The 22,642-nt window shown below is 43.6% G+C and overlaps 1 protein-coding gene across 16 annotated transcripts; it reads left to right on the plus strand.

The window, feature by feature from the left end:
- Positions 1-3,793: 3,793 nt before the first annotated feature.
- On the plus strand, positions 3,794-22,057 carry AP3M2 (adaptor related protein complex 3 subunit mu 2). 16 transcript variants are annotated; one of them, XM_063611476.1, is made up of 10 exons: positions 3,814-3,884; positions 5,252-5,310; positions 5,390-5,734; positions 8,710-8,881; positions 13,149-13,286; positions 15,940-16,025; positions 16,310-16,443; positions 18,048-18,255; positions 18,550-18,694; positions 19,854-22,057. In XM_063611476.1, the coding sequence occupies exons 3-10, from the start codon at positions 5,462-5,464 to the stop codon at positions 19,952-19,954; spliced, it is 1,257 nt and encodes a 418-aa protein (XP_063467546.1). In that variant the 5' UTR covers positions 3,814-3,884; positions 5,252-5,310; positions 5,390-5,461; the 3' UTR covers positions 19,955-22,057. The 16 variants fall into 16 exon arrangements, with proteins under 16 accessions (XP_055152035.1, XP_055152032.1, XP_063467546.1 ...); XM_063611479.1 differs by having other exon boundaries at positions 3,821-3,879; XM_055296056.2 differs by lacking the exon at positions 5,252-5,310 and adding an exon at positions 4,460-4,551 and having other exon boundaries at positions 3,842-3,884.
- The last annotated feature ends 585 nt before the right edge of the window (positions 22,058-22,642 follow it).

Here is a 22,642-nt window from a genome sequence, read left to right on the forward strand (position 1 = left end):
TATCTCAAGCTCAGCCCACTCTCCTGAACCCTGGACTTATACGTCCAGCTGCCTTCTCAACATCTCCACTTGGATAGCTAATGGAGCTCACAGATATATTGATATACTTTGGATGTTTGTCCCCTCCAAATCTCTTGTTGAAATGTGATCCCCAGTTTTGGAGGTGGGTCTAGTAGGTGTCATGGGGTTGGATCCCTCGTGAATGGCTTGGTGCCCTCCCCATGGTAATGAGTGAGTTCTCACTCTGTTGGTTTATGAGAGAGCTGGTTGTTTAAAGGAGCCTGGCACCTCCTCTCTCTCACTCCTGCTTTCACCATGCAACTGCCCACTCCCCTTTCACCTTCTGCCATGAGTAAAAGCTTCCTGAGGCCTCACCAGAAGCTGAGCAGATGCTGGTGCCACACTTGCATAGCCTACAGAACCATGAGCCAAATAAACCTCTTTTTTTATATTATAAATTACCGAGTCTCAGGTATTCCTTTATAGCAAGCTTGTCCAGCCCGAGGCCCATAGGCTGCATGCGGCCCTGGATAGCTCTGAATGCAGCCCAACACAAACTCATAAACTCTCTTAAAACATTATCAGATTTCTTTGTGATTGCTTTTTTTTTTTTTTTTTGAGACGGAGTCTCACCTTATTGCCTAGGCTGGAGTGCAGTGGCACAATCTTGGCTCACTGCAACTTCCGCCTCCCAGGTTCAAGCAATTCTTTTGCCTCAGCCTTCCGAGTAGCTGGGATTACAGGCATCCGCCACCACACCTGGCTAATTTTTGTATTTTTAGTAGAGGCAGGGTTTCACCATGTTGGCCAGGCTGGTCTCAAACTCCTGACCTCAGGTGATCCACCCGCCTCAGCCTCCCAAAGTGCTGGAATTACAGGCATGAGCCACCGTGCTTGGCCTACCCATAGTCTTTCTAGTCTCAGTTGATGAAACTATCCTTCTCCATGCTGAAGCTCAGTGGCCCTCCCTTCTCTCTTGTTCTCACTCCCCACATTGCATCCATCTGGAAATCCAGCTGGCTCCTCCTGGAGACTACACGCACAGTCCACCTCCTCCTCACCACCTCCATGGCTACAGCCTGGTCTGAGCTCCATCACCTCTCACCTGGGTCACTGCAGCGGCCTCCTCACTAGCCTTCCTGCGCAGTCTTCTCCACGCAGATGACTGATAAATCAGATCTTATCACCCCTTTGTCCAAACCCTCCATGGGCTCTCTCTTTCACAGCCATAACCTTTAAAAGAGCTTTCCAGCCCCTGTGTGATCAGGCCGCCCACCCTGTAACCTTGTCTCCTCCTCTACCCTGCACTCATTTCACTCCAGCCACATTGTCACCCTTCCTGCTCCAGAAACTCCGCAGGAGCATTCTGGCCTTACAGGCTTTGCAGTGCCTGTTCCCTTAGCTGGAACGCTCTCCCCGGAGATCTCCCTATAGTTAACTCTTCTGCCTTCTTCAAGTCTTTGCGCTAATGTCTCTTCTCAATGAGGCTTATTCTCACTACTCTCTTAAAAACTGTAATTTGCCCTCCAATACCATAACACTCCTGATAGTTTTTTTTATTGCACATGCCATTTTATAACCTACTATATACTTTACTTATGTATATTGATTATTATCTGTCTTTCCCTACTAGAATATAAGCTTCACTAGGACAGGGATTTTTTTTTTTTTTTTTTTTTGAGACAGAGTCTCACACTGTCGCCCAGGTTGGAGTGCACTGGTGCGATCTTAGCTCACTGCAACCTCTGCCTCCTGGGTTCAAGCGATTCTCCTGTCTCAGCCTCCTGAGTAGCTGGGACCACAGGCACATGCCATCACGCCTGGCTAATTTTTTAATTTTAGTAGAGACAGGGTTTCATCATGTTGGCCAGGCTGGTCTTGAACTCCTGACGTCAAGAGATCCACCCACCTCAGCCTCCCAAAGTGTTGGGATTACAGGCGTGAGCCACCGCACCCAGCTCCAAGGGATTTTTGTCTTTTGTTTACTGGTTATATGTATCCAAGCACTGGAACAGTGCCTGGCACGTGGTAGGGCTCATTAAATATTTATGGAATGGTACTGACAAATTATAAAACACAGTGTATGGCACACAGTGTTTTATAAATATTAACATTTCCAAGGTTCACAACCACTTGGCTCCTACTTACCTTTCCAGCCTCGTCTCCCTGTGCTCTTCCTACTATTCCAGCTCAGCTATACTTGACTTGCTCATCTGCAGAGCCTTCCTTATGTACTTTTTTCTCTGTCCATCTATTCCTGCATTTGAGGGATCCATTCTCATTTCCAGGTTTCAAGGTAGAGGGTCTTCCCTGACTATAGGTCAGCCATCTCCACATCACTCCTCCCACCCGCTACGCGTTCCTTATTCATCACACTGCATTGCAATCCCTTGCTTCTCATTTGTCTTTCCTGCTGCGCCCTGTAACCACAGGGACAATGCCTGTGACAGCAGTCATTGCAGCATCTCCAGCATCCAGCACAGGTCGATAAGTGGGGGTTTTCGGCAAATGTTAATTCAGTGAATGAATGAGAAATGCTCACAGCAGCGACTGCATTTCTGCACCTTCGACACACATTATCACGTGTTACTGTATCTTGTGCTGTTCCTTAGGGCATAACAATTGCTAGCATTTTCTAACTCAATCCTCACAACTCTAGGAGGGAGGTACTATTCACGTCCTTATTTGAGAAGTGACGAACTTGAAGTTTAGAGGAGTTAAAGTTCCTTCTCACTGTCACCCAGGTTGTAAGTGTTGGAGCGGGTTCAAGCCAAGTCCTCTGGCACCAGCGTCCCTAAGCCCAGCCTGAGTCACACCATTCTGCCACTTTGCTTCTGGCTTTTCTCGTTAGTTCAAAGTCAGCCAACTACCTGCCCTTAGCAAGCGTGGAGAGAAACCCCCGCACCACCTCAGCAAAGGACTTGTGTGTGGAGGAGCTGCCACCCACGCTCCATTTCACCAAAGTGAAAAGTAATGCCAGGGAGGGCGAACCCCTCATCGGCGAGGTCGCCACTGCCAGCGCCCACTGCTTGGTCCAAGGCTGGCGACGCCTCGCCGCATCTGGGCCTGACTTCCTGCGTCACTGGGGCGACCCCTGGTCCTGACTTCCACTCCACGCTTTCGTGGATCATGACGACTGGGACCACTCAAAAGCGTATCCAAGTCCTGAGGTCTCCAAAGCGGTGGAGAAACCCGCCCAGCCCCTCACTCCCCAGCTGGGAACTGAGATTCTGGAGGGTGGGCGCCCTGCCGCGGCCCAGCGGGGCTGGGGGCCTCCAGAATCGGGGTACAGGGCTCGGCGTCCGAGGCTCCACCGCCAGCCGCGCCGACCTGACCCAGGGCCCGGTACAACAGAGAAGGCGGCTCTTCCCAAAGTCACCGATGGAGTGGAGGGTAGCCGCCGCCCTCAGGATTTATCACCCGCGAGGCGCGGTTAGCAACTCGTGCCCGGAAGCCACCCCGCCCCGGCACACACATACTCCAGCGCCCCCTCCAGGCGCACTCCGCAGACACGGGAGCGCGGCGGCCGCGCCAGCCCTTTGTGACTGGGTGACTGGGGCCGAGCTGCCCGCACTGTCTTCAACCTCCAATCAGGGCTCGGGGCCTCGGAGCTGCACCAATCGGAGATGACCGTGGCCTCAACAGGGCCAATCGGGGGACTGGAGCCCGACAACAAGGCAAGCCGCCAACAGCGATCAATCAGAGGGGAGGAGCGGCTCCCAGACGCCCAATCAGCGACCTTCAGGCGCAGATCGTGGGCGGAGCGGTCGCGAGGCCCGCGAGCCGGCCAATCAGCGGGCGAGCGGCTGCCTCAGCGCGCGCGGTGGGCGGGGCGGGGCCTGTCCGCGCCTGGGAGCAGTGGGCGCTGCGAGCAGCGAGGTCGGGTGAGGAGTAGGGACGACCCCGAGCCTGGGGCGGGGGCAGAAGCGGGGGCGCGTGAGGGTCGGGGCGGGGTCTCAGGATGCAGCCGGGCGGCCTCTCAGGGCTGCGGGACGCGGCGGGGAGAGGTGAGGGGCCGGGTTCAGGGCTCGGGGAGGGGGTCCGCCCAGGCGCCGCGGCTGCGGGCGGAGGGGACACTGTTGCCATGGCAGCGCACGTGCGCTCGCTGGAGCGGCCCGGCGCCCCTGCGTTCTTCATCCCGGAACGCATGTGCCTCTTCAGCCAGGCCCCTGCCCGCCTGCGCCCCGCGGCCTCTGTCGCCGCCGGCTCTGGGCCGGGGCCAGCGCAGGGACAGCCCGCCTAGGCCGCCGCCTTTCCCTCGCACCCTCGGCTGCCCGGCTGTCCCTCCCTCCTGCTGTCTCGTCCGGGCAGCGTTGGACACCGCAGGCCTCTGCGTTTTGACCACTAGCGCCGGTTCGCGGAATGGCCACATTCTGGGAACTGGCACCGGAGAGATGCAACCGTCTGAGGGCCTTGGGGTGTCTGTCCCCCAGAGGAATCTTTTTTTTTTTTTTTGGAGGTAGGGGTCTGGCTCTGTTGCCCAAGCTGGTCTCGAACTCGTGAGCTCCAGCGGTCTGCCCGCGGAGGCCTCCCTAAGTGCTGGGATCACAGGTGGGAGCCCCAAGGGATCTTTTTAAATGTCTTACTGCATTAACAAGTGCCTAAGGAATGCTCAGAGAATAGCTCTGATTGGATGAATAAAGACCCCCAAGGGCAGCTTTCCATTCCTCCCACCAATTCTGACAAGCAGAAATAGAAAGTGAACCACATATATAATTGTACATGTTCTGGTAACCACTTTAAAATAATAAACCAGGTTAAATTAATTTTAATACATTTGATTTAACCCAGGAGATCCAAAATGTTATTACAACATATAATGAATATTAAATTATTGGTAAGATATTTGAATTTTTTTTTTTTCATACAAAGCCTTCCAAATTTGTCGTGTGTCTTACACTTACAGCACATCTCAGTTCGCACCAGCCACCTTTCAAGTGCTCGCTGGTCCCATAGTGGCTATCGTATTAAGCTGCGCATTTCTTGTGTATGTGTGAGCTGTTGCCAAAACATGACATCAAATTCGGTGTTCTTCGAAGCCCTCTTCAAAGAACTCTGATTGTGTTGCCGTCAGGCAACGCAAAACATGAGGCACGGTCCTTTTCTTCAAGGAGTTTGCAGTTCGGTTGAGAAAATAGACACCCACAGATTAAGTAGTATTTTAAATGGATGCAATTTGGGCGATAGTAAAGATAACTGGGAGTATATGATTGACAGTCAGATGACTGATCATTATCCTTTCGAATTCAAGGGAGGGCTATCTTCAGGCTCATGCAGGAGGGGAAGATTGGGCCTGGTCTTGAAAGATGGGTAAGTCTTGGACTGTTGGGAAAAGAGGAGGAGGGCGTTTTGGTTGAATGGAACTGAATACCACTGCTTTTGTTTTTAGAGTTGAAAATTTACAGAGTCCTGAGGCTTTCAGACTGGAAAAGGCTTTCTTCTGTCGCTGACAATCGCCACCATGATCCACAGTCTTTTCTTGATCAACTCCTCTGGAGACATTTTCCTGGAGAAACATTGGAAAAGTGTGGTCAGCCGTTCTGTTTGTGATTACTTTTTTGAGGCGCAAGAGAGAGCTACTGAGGCAGAAAATGTGCCTCCAGTTATCCCTACCCCTCACCACTATCTCTTAAGTGTTTACCGCCACAAGATCTTTTTTGTGGCTGTGATCCAGACGGAGGTCCCCCCTCTGTTTGTCATTGAGTTTCTTCACCGAGTGGTGGACACATTTCAGGTTTGTGAATGTGGGAAAGTTCATATATGTAAACCGTGAAGTGTCTTTATAGTCCTGTTTCCATTGTATAAAGCCTCCATTAAGAAACTTAAAAAAAGAAATCAAAACTCTGGTATTACTTCCTCTCCCATTTGATAAGATTCTGGTTTCTATTTATTGAATTGGCTGCATACAAAATGACAAATGGAATACTTTTGAACCTCTTGCGTGGGAAAGCCATCCTATTTGCAATGACTATATATAGCCTTTCTAGCTCTGATTCTACTTTTTGCTCACAAATTAGAGTTTAGATTGTTTTTGCCTGGTGGTCTTGATCCTAACCATTGTTACCTGCATTGCTTTGAGTTGCATCAGAAAGTGATTGTGTAAAGTTTTAGAAAAGAAAAAGTAGAAAAAGCTAAGGAATGCTTAATTTAACTGTCCCAGTCAGGGGTAATTCACCAACGTGTACTAGTTCTCAGGTTTGGGGTGGTTCTTTATAGTGAGAGAGTGCTACTGATGAGCTCTGCTTGCAAAGATGAGATTAGGAAATCTCATGTGCCTGTAAGAATTTAAGTGAGCCATTTTATGAGGCAGTTTTCATTTTAAGGTTTTTCTTCAGGAATAGATTTTAAGAACTTGGGGGGTGATGTCTAAGGGAGGTCAGTGATACCAGGACACGACACCACTTGCAGCACAGGAGTTCAGACTGCACTGGCCCTGGATTCACACAGAGGAACCTTCTCCCAAAAGAACCAATCAACTTCTAACTGTTGTGGTTATTTGCATAACTCAAGTGAGAAGCAAGGGCCCTTTGGTTTAACTTCTGTGTCATATGAGGTCTGGAATGAGTCATGAACACTGGAATTGTGGAATTGGAGAAGAGAATGAGGACCCACACACTATGATAAAAATTAAAAAGCAAGGCAAAGAGTTCCTTCTCTTGTACTCATATCTGCACCATGTCTAGAACAACTTCCCTTCCCAAGAGAATTAAAATACATTTTATGTTTTTCCCTGCAATACTCTCTGATAGTACTACTGTTCTGGAATTTCAATTCTCATGCAGCATACCGGCCCCTTTGCACAGTGAAAACGTAAGTATGATAAGCCCCAGTATGTGGAAGAACTAGAAGAACCCAGGAGTTGTGATCCTGAACAACTGGGCCTTGTTATGATTTCCACATGTGATACTTTACCCATTCTGAGACTAACAATCCCACTGGTGAAACTGACAGCCGCTATATGGCCATACTAATGTAACTTACTACAAGACAGGAAATAAGAAGAGTTGTTTGATCTAGTTGAAACCACAGAGGAATTTGGGAAAGCAGAGTAAAGTTGCTAATTTGGAAGTCTGAGACTTCAGAGCTTGTTATTTTTGAAGCAGTTGTTAAAAGTCAGTGGACATCCTGATTCTCAGGTCTTCTCCGATGTGCGTCCTCTCCGGCAGCATGATTTTTCCAGGACCAGAATGTGACAGGAGCGGCCCCGCAATAGAATTGCAGGCTCACAGGCTGGCTGCAGCACTTGGCCGTATTGCGAGGCTCCTTTCCAGATGCTTGGTTCACATCACGCCTGGTTTATAAAACCTAGTGAGGTGTTCTATTTTTAAAAAATAAATCACTTTTGGGAAGGAAATGTGTGACTTTTTCTTCTTTTAAATTCTCATTCAAAATGAAAATTTTCCTCTTAAAAAGAGGAAATCTTTTTGTTTTAGGAATACATTCCTGACTCTTAGGTGACCCGGGTATTGGAATCTTGTGGATAATTGATGTTATCTAATGTAATTTAGACTCTAGTAGAGTCTCTTCAGTTTTGGATGTCAAAGAAATGGAAAGATGGTGAAACAACCTGGAAACCATACTTATCATGAACAGCGGAAGTATCTTGGAAGTGTGGCCCTGAGAAGAAAAAAACTGAAGTGAAAACTCGTAGTTTTCAAATAATTGCAGGGCTGTTACATACACTTGCTCTGTAAAACAGAGCTAGGAGGCAAATTTCAGTTTAGCAAAAGAAAGAACTTTGGAATGATCAGAGCTGCTCATGAATAGAATGGACTTTCTCAAAAGGAGTAAATTTTCCTTCATTCTATGAGTTCAAGAGGGTTGCGTGACCCTCTCAGAGGTCCTGGAAAAGACATACTGACATTGCTGGAAGGGAACATTGAATGGCCACAAACATTTCTTGCTAAATAATGATCACGCATTCCATTTTGTAGTGCTTTATAGTTTACAAAGTACATTCATGAGCGTTAGTGCTTAATTAGTCATGCCTAGTTCTTATAGCCCTGTACCTCCAGTGGTGTTATCCTGATTATACCATTAAAGAATCAAGATCAAAATTAATTAACATGACTTAATCTACAAATGACAAAATTATAATCCAGGTCTTCTGGTTTGAAATCCAGTGCTTTCCCACAATCCAGATAATTTAGCACCTAACGTTAGCCTTTTAAATAAAAGGACAAAGAGTTCTTGGAATGCTAGCATCTTAAAGATAGTCCAGAGGAATTTTCAGGTGTGCTAGCTTGTCCCCCTCATTTCATTTTTTTCCCCTCTCAACTCTTATTCACTGCATGAATGTTAAGAAATAGCACAGCAGTAGGGGTAAAGATTTTCATGTACTGTTCTTTGTTATATCAAGTGTTATTTTGTATAATTCTTTCAAATTCTTGTTGATAAGCACATATAATCAAGATTCAATTTTGTATTCTGTGTATTTTATCAAGTTGAGGAAATTAACCCAAAAGATTTAAGTTCCTCTTGTTTGTAGAGGAAGCTGGTAATGACAATAGTACCATAAGCCAGTCTAGTGCTTTCTACCGAACAGACTGCCTAAGAGAACTGTGGTTTTGCTGCATTCCCTCATTGTAGAAGAGAAGCCCAGAAACACATGGAGAGGCCAGATCCTTGTTCTCTGTAGGCACGTTCTTTTATTTATTTATTTATTTTACAGTATCTGAGTGATCAATGCGTATATTCTGTCTCCATCAGGATTATTTTGGAGTCTGTTCAGAGCCAGTGATCAAAGACAATGTAGTTGTGGTTTATGAGGTATTGGAAGAGATGCTTGACAATGGTTTTCCATTGGCTACCGAGTCGAACATTCTTAAAGAACTCATAAAGCCTCCCACTATCCTTCGAACAGTTGTCAACACCATCACAGGTAAGGCAGAGGGGGAAACTGATAGAGAGTGGCCATCCTGCAGCCTGAGTGGCTTAGTCCAGTGTCGCACGTTGTTTTGAGTGTTTGTCTTTGGGGATTTCAGGTGTCCCAGTGCTTTAATTTTGCTCTTTGTAGTTTTTTTTTTTTTTTTTTTTTTGCGACAGAGTCTCCCTCTGTCATCCAGGCTGGAGTGCAGTGGTGCGATCTCAACTCACTGCAACCTCCGCCTCCCGGGCTCAAGCGATTCTCCTGCCTCAGCCTCCCGAGTAGCTGGGATTACAGGCACATGCCACCATGCCCAGCTAATTTTTGTATTTTTTAGTAGAGATGGGGTTTCATCATGTTGACTATGCTGGTCTGTAATGCCTGACCTCAAGTGATCCACCCACCTCGGCCTAGCAAAGTTCTGGGATTACAGGTGGGAGTCGCTACGCCTGGCCTTCATTTTTAATAATTTATAGTTTTCTTCCATGTGGAGTGGATCCAAAGTTATTTACTGAATCCCTATTTATGATGTTACTGATTTTTTGTTCTTTTAAATAACAAGGATTACCATTCTTATACTTGAACCTTGGTGCACATCTGGGATGATTTCTTTAAAGTAGTAGAGGTAGCAATGCTGTGTCAAGGGGGGTATACATTTTAAGTACTGTAATGTGTTGCCCTCCAGAAAAGTTAGGCCAATTTATACTTTCAGTAACGATTTCAAAGCACTGTAGTGAACCCTATTATTGTCATTAATAATTGTTTAGAAACATTGGTAATTTGATAGTTTATTGATATCTTGTATTTACACAGTCATTTTTTGTTATTAAGGAGACTAAAATCTTTTCAAGTATTTATTGACTGTTTTTCCTCTATTGTGAATTACCTTTTCATGTCCTTTGTTCATTTTTTTGTTGTTGAAATGTATTTCTTTTTTCACATGGATTTAAAATCTCTTTTATGGGAGATCTTTATGTCTTTTGATTACTGCATTACAGATATTTTCTTACAGTCTGTCACTTGTGATTTAGCTTTGTTCTGGTGGTGTTTAGCCACATTTTAAATGTTTTGATTTAATCAAATTAATCATTCTGTTTCATTAAAGTTTTACATTTTGGGTCTTGTTTAATGCATAAGTAAGCATTTTCATGAAATTTTACAAACTGATTGAAAAATACATTTTAAAAGTATAAATATTGCAAGAATAGCCAGGACAGTTTTGGAAAAGAATTACAAAGGGGTTGTTGGGAGGATTTGTCCTGTCAAATATCATGACAAGTTAAGTTTGTATAGTACACAAGACAAATATTCGTACAGTAGACATCCTACAAGACCCAAGAGAGTTTTGAAAATAATATTTTTAAAAAGAGGAAAGATCAAATGTGTCCTACCAGATATCAGATATATTACAGGTTTAACATCCCAAATCCAAAATCCAGAATGCTGTACAATCCAAAACTTTTTGGACACTGACATGACACTCAAAGGAAATGCTCATTGGAGGATTTCAGATTTTTGAATTTGGGATGCTCAACTGGTATAATCCAAATATTCCAAAATTTAAAAAAATCCAAAATTTGAAACACTTCTGGTCCCGAACATTTCAGGTAAAGATTACTCAATCTGTATGAAGTTTGGGTAGTTTTTAAAATTTGGTATTTGTCCATAACAGACAGATAGGTCATTGGGATAAAATAGTCCAGAAACAGACCCTTGCTTTTATAGGAATTTGGTGTAGATAGATGTGGTCATTTATCGAATCAGTGGACCAGGGGCTGGTTGTTAACTATATTGTATTAGGACAGTCAGCTTCAATATGGAAAAAATTAAGTGCCTCCACTTCACACTATACACAAAATAAAGTCTAGCTAGGTTAAGGAGTTAAACGCAGACTTTATAATTATTAGACAAAAACAGGAGAATGTCTTTTTGATCTCAGAGAAGGGAAGATCTTTTTTAAAAGTCTAGTTTGTGATTTTATTTTTGGATTTAATTATTTAATCCATTTGAAAATTATCACCAGGCACAGTGGCTTACGCCTGTAATCCCAGCACTTTGGGAGGCTGAGGCGGGTGGATCACGAGGTCAGGAGATCGAGACCATCCTGGCTAACATGGTGAAACCCCATCTCTACTAAATGTACAAAAACTTAGCCGGGTGTGATGGCGGGCGCCTGTAGTCCCAGCTACTTGGGAGGCTGAGGCAGAGAGAATGGTGTGAACCCGGGAGGCAGAGCTTGCAGTGAGCAGAGATCATGCCACTGCACTCCAGCCTGGGCGACAGAGGGAGACTCTGTCTCAAAAAAAAAAAAAAGAAAAGAAAAGAAAATTATCTTGGTGTGCAGCAATAATGTTTATTTCTTCAAAAGAGTTTTCCTAGCACCATTGTGTAATTTATCCTTTTCCCCTGTTTTAGAATGACATTTCTATCTTGTCCTGTCATTATGGATTCTTGGTCTGTTTTTAGGCTTTCCTGCCTTTTCCCTAGACTTTGATTATTATGTCTTGATGATACATTTTAATACATAGTTCCTCTTTTTAAGGAAACAAATTTGGTGGTTTCTTCAATATTCTGAGTTCATTTTAAGCCTTAAAAGCTTTGTTAGTGCCTGAATCATTTACGAATATTATGAAGTGAATTAAGCCTGTATCTCACTTTAATCTAGAAAAGAGTATCTAAGAACCACTTTTGAAAAGTTGAAATGGGGCCGGGCGCAGTGGCTCACGCTTGTAATCCCAGCACTTTGGGAGGCCGAGGCGGGCGGATCACGAGGTCAGGAGATCGAGACCACAGTGAAACCCTGTCTCTACTAAAAAATACAAAAAATTATCCGGGCGTGGTGGCGGGCGCCTGTAGTCCTAGCTACTTGGAGAGGCTGAGGCAGGAGAATGGCGTGAACCCGGGAGGCGGAGCTTGCAGTGAGCCGAGATTGCGCCACTGCACTCCAACCTCGGTGACAGAGCGAGACTCCGTCTCAAAAAAAAAAAAAAAAAAAAAAAGAAAAGTTGAAATGGGCCTGACATATTGGCTCACGCCTGTATCCAATACTTTAGGAGGCTGAGGCGGGAGGATCAGTCAAGCACAGGAGTTCGAAACCAGCCTGGGCAACTTGATGAAACCCTGTCTTTACAAAAAATACAAAAATTAGCCAAGCATGGTGATGCATGCCTGTGGTCCCAGCTACTCTGGAGGCTAAGGTGGGAGGATCACTTGAGCCCAGGAGGTCGAGGCTGCAGTGAGTTATGATTGTGCCTATGAATAGCCACTGAACTCCAGCATGGGCAACATAGGAAGACCCTATCTTTTAAAAAAATTTTTTAGCTGGGCACGGTGGCTCACACCTGTAATCCCAGCACTTTGGGAGGCCGAGTCGGGTGGATCATAAGGTCAGGAGTTCAAGACCAGCCTGGCCAACATAGTGAAACCCCGTCTGTACTAAAAATACAAAAATTAGCCGGGTGTGGTGGCACACGCCTGTAGTCCCAGATACTCGGGAGGCTGAGGCAGGAGAATTGTTTGAACCCGGAAGGCAGAGGTTGCAGTGAGCCAAGACTGCACCACTGCACTCCAGCCCGGGCGATAGAGCGAGACTGTATCTAAAAAAAATTTTTTTTTAAAGACAGAAAATAAAAGGATCCAGGTAATGGAAGAAGGAAATAGAATTTAAATTAATGTATTTTATTATGTCAGTATAAAACCTTTTGAATTAAAAAAAAATTTATGCCAGTAAAGGAAAAAACAAGTGAAGGAATTGATCTACAATTCTTAAAGACAGGAAGAGATCAAATTTGTATTCTTTTCGTAAGTTTCAGTGTTGGAACTTAGGAATGAGACAGATCATATTGATATGTACATTTTAATACCTATTATAAATGTACCTAAGAACCTACCTCAGGCTCAAATACTGTTTTTACCCATGAAATTTTTATATCAATATGTAGATTACGAACTCTACTGAAAGCCAATACATTATTTAAGCTGCAAGCTATTGTGGAATCTGAGATACTAAGTTCAGGTTACTTTCAAAACCAAAATATGATATCTGTTTCTCCGGTAACTTTTTCTTAAGCCTTTATTCTGTTCGAAGAGGCAGACCAGATGGCAACAAGGGGTTTTAAAAATAGACTAGTTTACCCCATATAGAAGTTGGGAAAAATCTCATCTGTTTGAAAAATTCTTCAATTGAGTGCATGAATAGTGGGAGCATAGAAACTTCTAGGGAGGTGTTCTGTGGTTCTAGAGTCAAAATGGTGTTAAAATACAGTAATATTAATTGCCTCAGGAAGCACGAATGTGGGTGACCAGCTTCCCACTGGGCAGCTGTCAGTGGTGCCTTGGCGACGGACTGGGGTGAAATACACCAACAATGAGGCCTATTTTGATGTGATTGAAGAGATTGATGCAATTATTGATAAATCAGGTAGGTGCTTTTAATATGTTCTCAGAAATACGAAAATAGAGAGGGGCCTCTTTCATATAATGCTTGTAGTTTCAGAATTAACCCCCATTCAAGGTCATTCACTTTAATTTAGTGCCTACTTTGTGCCAGGCACTGTGCTGCGTACTGGGAATGGACGTTAATATTATGATACAGACCAGGGTTTATTTCATACTTTTACTTGCTTTATTGGTCTTATCCTCTTTAATAAAAAAGAGAAGTAACAGGCCAGATGCAGTGACTCACGCCTATAATCCCAGCACTTTGGGAAGCCGAGGCGGGAGGATTGTTTGAGCTCCAGAGTTTAAGACCAGCCTGAGCAACATAGTGAGACTCTGAGCAACATAGTGAGACCCCATCTCCACAAAAAGTGAAAAAAATTACCTGAGCATAGTGGTGCATGCCTGTATTCCTAGCTTCGTGAGGGGCTGAGGTGGGAGGATTGCTTGAGCCTGGGCAGTTGAGGTTGCAGTAAGCCCTGATCATGACACTGCACTCCAGCCTGGGCAACAGCAAGACCCTGTCTCAAAAAAGAAAAAAAAAAAGAAAGAAGTAACAAATTAACTTCTTATTGATTAAATTTCCTTCTTGAAAGTATTTGGCTCCCGGTTCTGATGGCAGAACTAAAGTTGTAATCACAAAATTCAGGGAGCCGCCTTTTCTATGTGTTCTGAATTAGGTAAATATGACTAGAAGTCCTGGAGCTTCAGAATTTGTAGAAGCCAGTCATGATGGTATGAGCCTATAGTCCCAACTATTGGGAGGCTGAGGTGAGAGGATCACTTAAGCCCAGTAGTTGGAGACTGCAGTGAGGTATGATTATGCCTGTGAATAATAGCTGCACTCTAGCCTGGGCAACATAGTGAGACCCTGTCTTTAATTAAAAAGAAAAAAAATTGTAAAAAGTCCTTTTCACATTAGTGAAGTTATTCATTCAATAGATGTTTATTGAAAACTTGCATCATAGCACAGTGCTAGATAGTGGGCACTCGATGATGAATAAGACATAGTCTGTGGCTGCAGAAAGCTTAGTTAAGTCTAGTGAGGGAGAGAGGAAGGTAAAAAGGTGGAGCATGTGAGAGGTACCCACCCCTGACCAAAGTGCAACAGAGAGGTGGGGGTATTAATGCTTCATTGGTGGATTGAAATGAAGTTATTAAGATGTGTGGATTTGGGAGCAAAGTATGCGTAAACATCACAATATTGAGCAAAAAATTAGATGCATAAGATTATAGACGGTGGGATTACATGTATATGAAGTTTGAAAACAGATGCAATTTAGTCTAAGGTAATAGAAGTCAGAATTTTGGGGATGTGGATTACCTGGGATGGGTAAGAGGGAGCGCTTGGATGCTGAAAATGTTCCGTATCTTGCTGTAGCTAGTATTTGCATAAATGTATATATATTTAAAAATTCATTGAGCTGTACACTTTAAGATTTTTACATTTTACTGTTTACCTCAATGAGAAAGTAAAATATATATGGCCAGATCATGAAGAACCTTGCCTGCCAGTTTAAGGAGGGCAGATGTGAGTGATTGAAGAGTTTTAAGTTGGGAATGACTTGATGAGACTTGTAGTTTAGAGCGATGAGTCTGGCTGCTGTGTGAAGAATGGCCTGAAGTGGGGTGGGCCTAAATGCAGGGAGCAGCTAGGAGGCTGAAATCCAGGCCCAAAACATAGACGTCCATAGTGCAATGAGGACAGAGAGGAATGCACAGACCAGAGAGAGGTGAGTCCTCCAAAAGAAAGGAGCTGATCATTGGCTGGATGTGGGCGGAGGAAGTGGACGTCGTCAGGGATGTGTCTGTGTTTCTGGCCTAGGCAGCAGGATAGATGGTGCCATCACACAGATGTGGAAATGGGAGCACCGGGTTCAGGGCATGAGAGAATGGACTCACTTCTGACATGTGCCTCAGTGTCATCCAAGTGGAGATGTCCATTAGGCAGGAGTGGGGCTGAACTTGAAAAAAGAATAGGTAATGATAGGCCGTAAATGAACATTGAAGCCTTGGGAAGTAGGTAAAATAACCCAGGAGAATGTGTAAAGTGAAAGAAAATAGAAGTTCAGAACTGAAAAAGCATTTAAGGGATGTGCAAAGAAAGAGAACCTGCCGAAGACCCTGAGGAAGAGGAGCTGGGAAAATAGGAGGACACCAGGAGAGGTTAGGAGGGAGGGACGTTTGAGAAGGCAGAAGTGATTGACAGTTACACATGCCACATAGAGGACCTGTAGAATAGAGACCGGGAGTGACCACTCACTTTGGCAGCAGAGCTTATTGGCGACCTTAGGGAGAACAGTTTCTGATAGGAAATTTTCTGAACCATTGGCTAAAATAATGATGCTCTGTTTAATTCTGATATTAGACTGAAAACTCCTTTAGGCTAATAACTACCTCATTAATCTTTTTATCACCGTTACCTCACCATAGTGTCTCATGCTTGATGTGCAGTTGATAAGTGTTCAGAATGATGGATAGATGGATTGTATAAATGAATTGGATGGCTAGACAGAAGGAAAGAGAGAGAGAGGAAGGGGAGGGAGAGAGAAAGAGAAGGAGAGGAGATAAGTTTGTTGAGAAGGACAGAGAAGTATTCAGTAATCTGTGTTCTTTTTGTCTTATTCCTGTCTCAGGCTCCACAATTACTGCTGAGATCCAGGGGGTGATTGATGCCTGTGTCAAGCTGACTGGCATGCCAGACCTTACACTTTCCTTCATGGTAAAATCCTGGGCCAGAGATTGAGTTCTTGGGATGAGAAATTAAATGCTGCTGGAAAGACAGAGTAGTGGGAATGGAATAGAACAAGAAGAAATAATTAGGACAGCCATGAAGCTTGTCTCAGGCTTGAATTTTCTAGAAGTTACTACTTGATTTCTGTGTGTGTGTGTGTGTGTGTGTGTGTGTGGTGTGTTTTAATTAAAAATAGCATTTAAATTGCTTTCCTGAAAGCACTGCGGGTGTTTAATGCCCACTTCTTGCTTCTCCTCTCCTGGTGACTGTAGAACCCTAGGTTGTTGGATGATGTCAGCTTCCATCCTTGTGTTCGTTTCAAGCGCTGGGAATCTGAGCGCATCCTCTCCTTCATCCCTCCTGATGGAAACTTCCGCCTGCTGTCTTACCATGTCAGTGCGCAGAAGTAAGCAGCTCTCATAATTAAGAGTGGAATCTGTGTACGTACATGTATGTGGAAACCGCGTCTGTAGTGATTAAGAACGCAGGCTGTAGTTACGTGGGTTCACATTCCAGCTTCTGTGGTTACTAATTGGGTAACCTCAGGTGAGTTGCTTAACCTCTATGTATCTCTTTTCTCATCTGTAAATGGAAAATAATAAAAGTACCTTGTTCTGAAGATTGAATGAGAGAATCTGAATAGTGCCTAAAACAAAGAAGTGCTCATTAAGTTTGCTGTTATTTTTGTTGTTATGTGTCTAAACAAGAACATTATTCTCTCAAATCAGAATCTGGGTATACTGTGTTCAATATCCCTGATCTAAAAGGAGCATTAAGTTATGCTATGAAAAAGCATAAAATGCAGTGATTTTTGGTCTTGAACATTCTCTTTAATTTGGAATCTAAAGGCTTTTGGAAGCAGTTTTGTATAGTATAAGGTATGCAGACAGAAGAGAGTCAGGAGGCCTCAGAGCCACCAGTCCCTTCCCGTGTGATGTGGAATGAATCATTTGGGAAAATATCTGAGTGCTTGACGTCAAAGCCTCTGGAATCAGACTCCCTGGACTTAAACCCCATCTTCAGTACTTAGAACCTTGGGCAAGTTACTTAATCTCAGTTAAGTATAAGGACATCAGTATTCATCTATAAAATCAGTACTTACTGCATAGTTACAGTAGCAGTATCTACTTCATAGTTATTGGGAGGATTAAACACAGTAGGAGTTAAATGGATAGACACCATTTAGCATAGTGACTGGCAAACAGGAAGTACTCAATAAATGTTAGGAACTGTTATTACTTCAGGGTTATTCCGTGACTTCTCTGAATCCTTTTCTTCTGTCAAATCGTGACAGCCTACCCTACCTTATGGGGTTTTTGTAAGGACCAGATGAGGTCAGATGAAGGCATTCTAAAAAAATTATAGAGACAAGAGGATCACTTGAGCCCAGGAGTTTGAGACCAGCATGGGCAACATGGCCAAACCTTGTCTCTAGAAAAAAAAAAAAAAAAAGTAAAAATTAGCGGGGTGTGATGTTGTGTGCCTGTGGTCCCAGCTTCTCAGGAGGCAGAGGTGGGAGGATCACTTGAGCCTGGTAGGTCGAGGCTGCAGTGAGCTATGATCATGCCACCGCACTCCAACCAGGCTGACCGAGCCAGACCCTATCTCAAAAAAAAAAAAAAAAAATTATAAAAGGTCCATGAGCTATGGATATTATTCTCCCCAGTGCAAATGATGATTGGTCACATGTTACAAGTTAAAAACATAGAGACATAATGACAATACAGTTTTGTACATTATGCTTTTGTCATAGTAGTATACTTTTTGATTTTGTTTATATTATTCAGAGTCATTAGAAAAGTTAATTTACTTACTAGACAGTATCTTAGCTTTTCAAAAAGAAAAAATTAGATTACTGGGGTTTTTTTCTGTTTATTTTTTTAGATAAAAAGTAAGGACATAGTTAAGGGAGAAGAAGCTACCCACAGGGCAGAAAGAGCATCATGTGAAAGGAAGAACTACCATTTTCCCAGTGCACGAATGAAATGACTCTTTGTCTCTCATTTCCAGTCTGGTTGCAATCCCAGTGTATGTCAAACATAACATCAGTTTCCGGGACAGTAGTTCCCTTGGACGCTTTGAAATAACGGTGGGACCCAAGCAGACGATGGGGAAGACCATCGAGGGAGTGACTGTCACCAGCCAGATGCCCAAGGGAGTCCTGAACATGAACCTTACTCCATCACAGGGGACGCACACATTCGACCCAGTCACAAAGGTAGGGATGAGCAGGACATCTTGAATTGCTGATGTTAAGCAGAAACCAGTCTGCAGGCTCTCTGCGTAGACTGTAGACCTTGTTTGGAAGGTGAGATGAATCAAAGGGACCTTGTTTTCTCCTGCGAGGTAACTTAACAGTAACACATAGGATTCTCAATGGAAAGATACCCAGAGGCAGCACATAATGTTGTGGACAGGTGCCCTGAGTTTAGATCTCAGCCACCTCAAATGCAGGATTCTGCTGTAACTATTTTTTGGAAAGACCACTTCTCCATTTTTATTTTCTTTGAAGATGCTGTCTTGGGATGTAGGAAAAATAAATCCACAAAAGCTACCAAGTTTGAAGGGGACCATGAGTCTTCAGGCCGGAGCTTCCAAACCAGATGAAAACCCCACAATTAACCTGCAGTTTAAGATCCAGCAGCTGGCCATTTCTGGTGAGTGACCCAGAGCTCAAGAGGCTCCAAAGGGAACAAAAACGGCTTTCTGCCACATGGCGCAGGCACCAGGAAGCCTTTCTGGGCTTCCTGTTTACAAGGTTTAGTTTCATTACCTGATATACAATCTTTAGTAACATCTTTTCTGGCATGTTTCTGGGGAAAATTTACAATCCTTCCTTTGAAGTTGGCATAAGTGACCTGAATAAAAGTGTCTAAGACACACTGAGAAAGAAACAGTATTGGTAGAAGGAAATATTCACCAGCCATTTTTGGATCATCTTAGGGTTATTCATTTCAGGTTCCCAAGGTTTTCAGTATGAGAATCCATGTGCATTCTCAGCTATAACTGAAGAGTAATTTCCACTCCTTTCTTCTGATTTCAGAAGACTTTCATGTTTGCTCTTATTTCTCTTTTGGAACCACTGGGCCCTTCCAGGTCAGTTCACTATAGTCTGTGCCGACCTTAGCACGATAGTCATCGGTTACCACTTTGGGGGCATTTACCATGTTCCAGGCACTGTTTCAAGCTCTTTTCATGTGTTTTCTCTTTTAATCCTTAGAAACTCTGTGATGTGGAAAAGAGGTGACTTTAGCTTTATATGAAGTTTCTGTTTTTCTGTACAAACAGGCCTTATGTAATTTAAGTGATTGGAATTCATTTGAAGTTTAAGCTCTTCCATCTTGAACCAATAAACTATAAAGCTCTATACAATATAAAATATTCTTGGCTTAGTCTAGTTAGAATACTTAGGAAGCATTCATTTATTAATTTATTACTTTCATTGTTAATTCTTTTAGTTATAATTTACTTCATTATTCATTTGTTTTGTTATTAATTCATTTATTCAGTCCAATAATTTGAGAAAAATCATGCAGTGGTCTAATTTTTTCCTTTTCCTCATTTTAGTCTACACATTACTTTGTGCCCTTTCCACTTCAGGGACAGGTCTTCTCATAGGTAGCTTGTCTGTTGGAGCCTTTTTTTGCTGTCAGTATCTGTCCCAAGACTGGAGAATCCATCTGCTCTGCATAAGTGGTTCCCTGTCACAGCAGTGTCGGTCCCACTGACCTCAGTGTATTGAAGTGAACAGAAACAGGCGACCTGCTCCTTTTGAATAATACTTATGTCTATTTTCCCTCTCTCCTTCCTTTCTAGGACTCAAGGTGAATCGTCTGGATATGTATGGAGAGAAGTACAAACCCTTTAAGGGCATAAAATACATGACCAAAGCTGGAAAGTTCCAAGTTCGAACCTGAAGGGAGCATTTGCTGAGGGAATAGTCTTGCACACTTTTTCATTTCTTACTTGTCTAAAAGTAAAAAAAATATATCAGCCTGTCTCCTAGGTCAGTTCCCTCCTGGACCCACCCGCTCCCTTTTTTCCTTAGCCTTCAGTGCCATGGAACTAATCAAGGGAGGAAAAGGTCACCAGGGAGAACTGGACAGAACTGAAACACAGCAACACCAGTTCTCAAGGACGAGGTGTGTGATGGGGATAGGAAGCTTGGTGCTTATGTAACCATTTTAAACGTGGTTTCTATAGGAAAGACCAACATTTGTTTAGCTTGCTTGGCTTTAAAGTCGATGAAAGACTTCTTTGTTGATTTTTTAAGACAGAAAGATTAGAAAGAAAGAAAGATGGGAAGAAAATGAATGTTAGTCAAGGAAAGGCCAGTTAAGGATCTGATCTATGAAGGAGAAGAAAGAGGGAAAAGAAGTAAAGGAGTTAGGAGGAGACACTTAAATGAAAGATTGGCAAGAAAAGTGGTCAGACTCTACCTTAAGGAGGGATGGGAAGGAAAAGAGTTGAGTTGGTTTCTTTCTAATTCCTCTACTCATGTAGAAAACACTTGTACTTCTGGAAATGGACTGGAAACTTTTTAAATTTGAGTCCACTATTGACATGGAAACCCCAGTGGAATCAGATTTTCCCTCGAAGACCATGATGGTATCGGACTAGTTTTCAGACACTGCCTGTTGCTGTCCATTAGCACTTGGTCTCTTATCTTCAGTGAGAAGGTGACCCGTCGTCTTCCCATGGTGGCTGCCTAAAATGCTTCTTTTCTAACCCAAAACAGTTCTACTCACGTCCTTTACAGAATTCACCAGCCATTTCTACAGGATTTTTTAAAAGTAAGAGAGTTTCAGAGAAGCCAATCCCATAATCCCCAGTGCAGCCAGGGTTTGTGTGTCATCGTACTGGAGTAGAGAGGGCCGACTCTTCCCATGAAGGTGGGCACGGCTGTGAGTGAGTGAGCTCATATCTCCATTTGTCAGTGCTGGACTGGTACCAGACTGTAACCTTCCCGTTGGTCGGAAACTTTTCCATCTGTCGCCCTAGAAAAAGAGAAAGCTTACCATCGAGGATGTGGTTGATCCTTGAAACTGCTTGGTAAAGTTATCATTTCCTCACAGTCTTTTCTTTTGTACTCTATCATGTATTCATTAATATCTACCAGTCCCTTTTCATTCTAAGACAAAACATTTCCCCTAAATCTCTGAATAAAATCAGTGCTGTAGGAAGATGGACTGTGTTGATCATGGGTGTAAGCAACACAGTTTAAGAAACATGGCAACTAAAGGGATACCTCAGGCTTTCTTTCCCAGTGGGTCATTTTTGTCCTAGTTCAGTGCGTCTATTACTATTGAAATATTTATACAAAAGGTTTTTTGTTTAATTATAGCTTAAGGAATGATACTGTGCTCTGCTTTGTGCATGGAGAAAAAGGAAGACCCGTACTCTTCACACCCTAGAGCTTTTCTCTAAATATTGTGCAAAGTTTTTGCTAGTTTTATCTTCCGACTTTGGGACTAGTTTTTGCTGCAGAGTTATGTTGCTTTGTGATTTTCCTCTGGGATAAAGTGTACTGTACACAACCAGATGGGTTCCACACTCCATCACTCCACAATTTGTCCTGGAGTGACATACACATCCACCACGGAAAGGGAAGCGTCTCTGCCTGTGGATTCCCAAGTACTTTGAAGCACCTCTCTTGAGGAACCTACAGGATTCTAAGGTTTCCTAGGTCACTGAACAACTAATCTTGGTCCCTGAATATTTCTAGGTTTGTAAGTGCAGCAGTTTTATTTCCTCTAGAACTCATCCTGTTTCAAGGGAAGTACCTAAGAAGATAGAGTGTTTCTAAGGTAAGGGACCTGCAGGTGTAAGCATAGATGAAATAACTGTCCTGTCACGTGTGCAGCAGGCGGTGGATCACAGCAGGCTTCGCTGCCACCATCCCTGCAGTGTCAGCATAAGCAGTGCAGGGTGTCTCCATCAAGCCATTTGGTTCCATGTGTGTTTAACATGTGCAGAAGTAGCTTCTCTGTTTAAGTTTAATAAAGTTGAGTTTCACCAGTCCTCTGTGTCCTAAGTGGTTTGTTACCAGAACTAACAATAATGCTATGCCACTCATACCTCAGTAGAAGCAGTGAGTAAGGAACTCATCGACTCGGGAGGATCTTACTGCTTCTGTCCTGTCCAGCCAGCAGACCTAAAGCATGTGTTTCGATTGATTCTTTGGTCACATCTGGAAGATAGCAGATGCTGATACTAACGCCATTTTTAGGGTTGTGAGCATAAGGTCCAGATCCACCTGGTTATTTTTCACCAGGGTTTTAAAAGACGAAACCGTTGAAGCTGCCGGCATTTAGTCTAGCGCTTTCCCCATTCTCTTGACCTGCTTCTCTTGTTAATTCAGGCATGAAACAGGGTGTCGCAGTACTCTGGCGTCTTTATTCCGGGAGAGGCTTCTTACAAGATAAGGCACCGGGAGTCGATTGTTATGCCACACCTGTAACAATTTTCTATAAACATCTCATGGCCATCAAAAAGCCTTAAAACTCAATGCGTACTCGCTGTGAGTGTTCAGTGCCAGCTAGTGCTCCACCCCTTCTCCCTCTCAGCCAGACTCTCTTAGCTTGTGCTCCCGGTGCTCTGACCCT

The sequence above is a fragment of the Symphalangus syndactylus genome, chromosome 10 (assembly GCF_028878055.3).
Source record: "Symphalangus syndactylus isolate Jambi chromosome 10, NHGRI_mSymSyn1-v2.1_pri, whole genome shotgun sequence".
NCBI lineage: Eukaryota > Metazoa > Chordata > Mammalia > Primates > Hylobatidae > Symphalangus > Symphalangus syndactylus.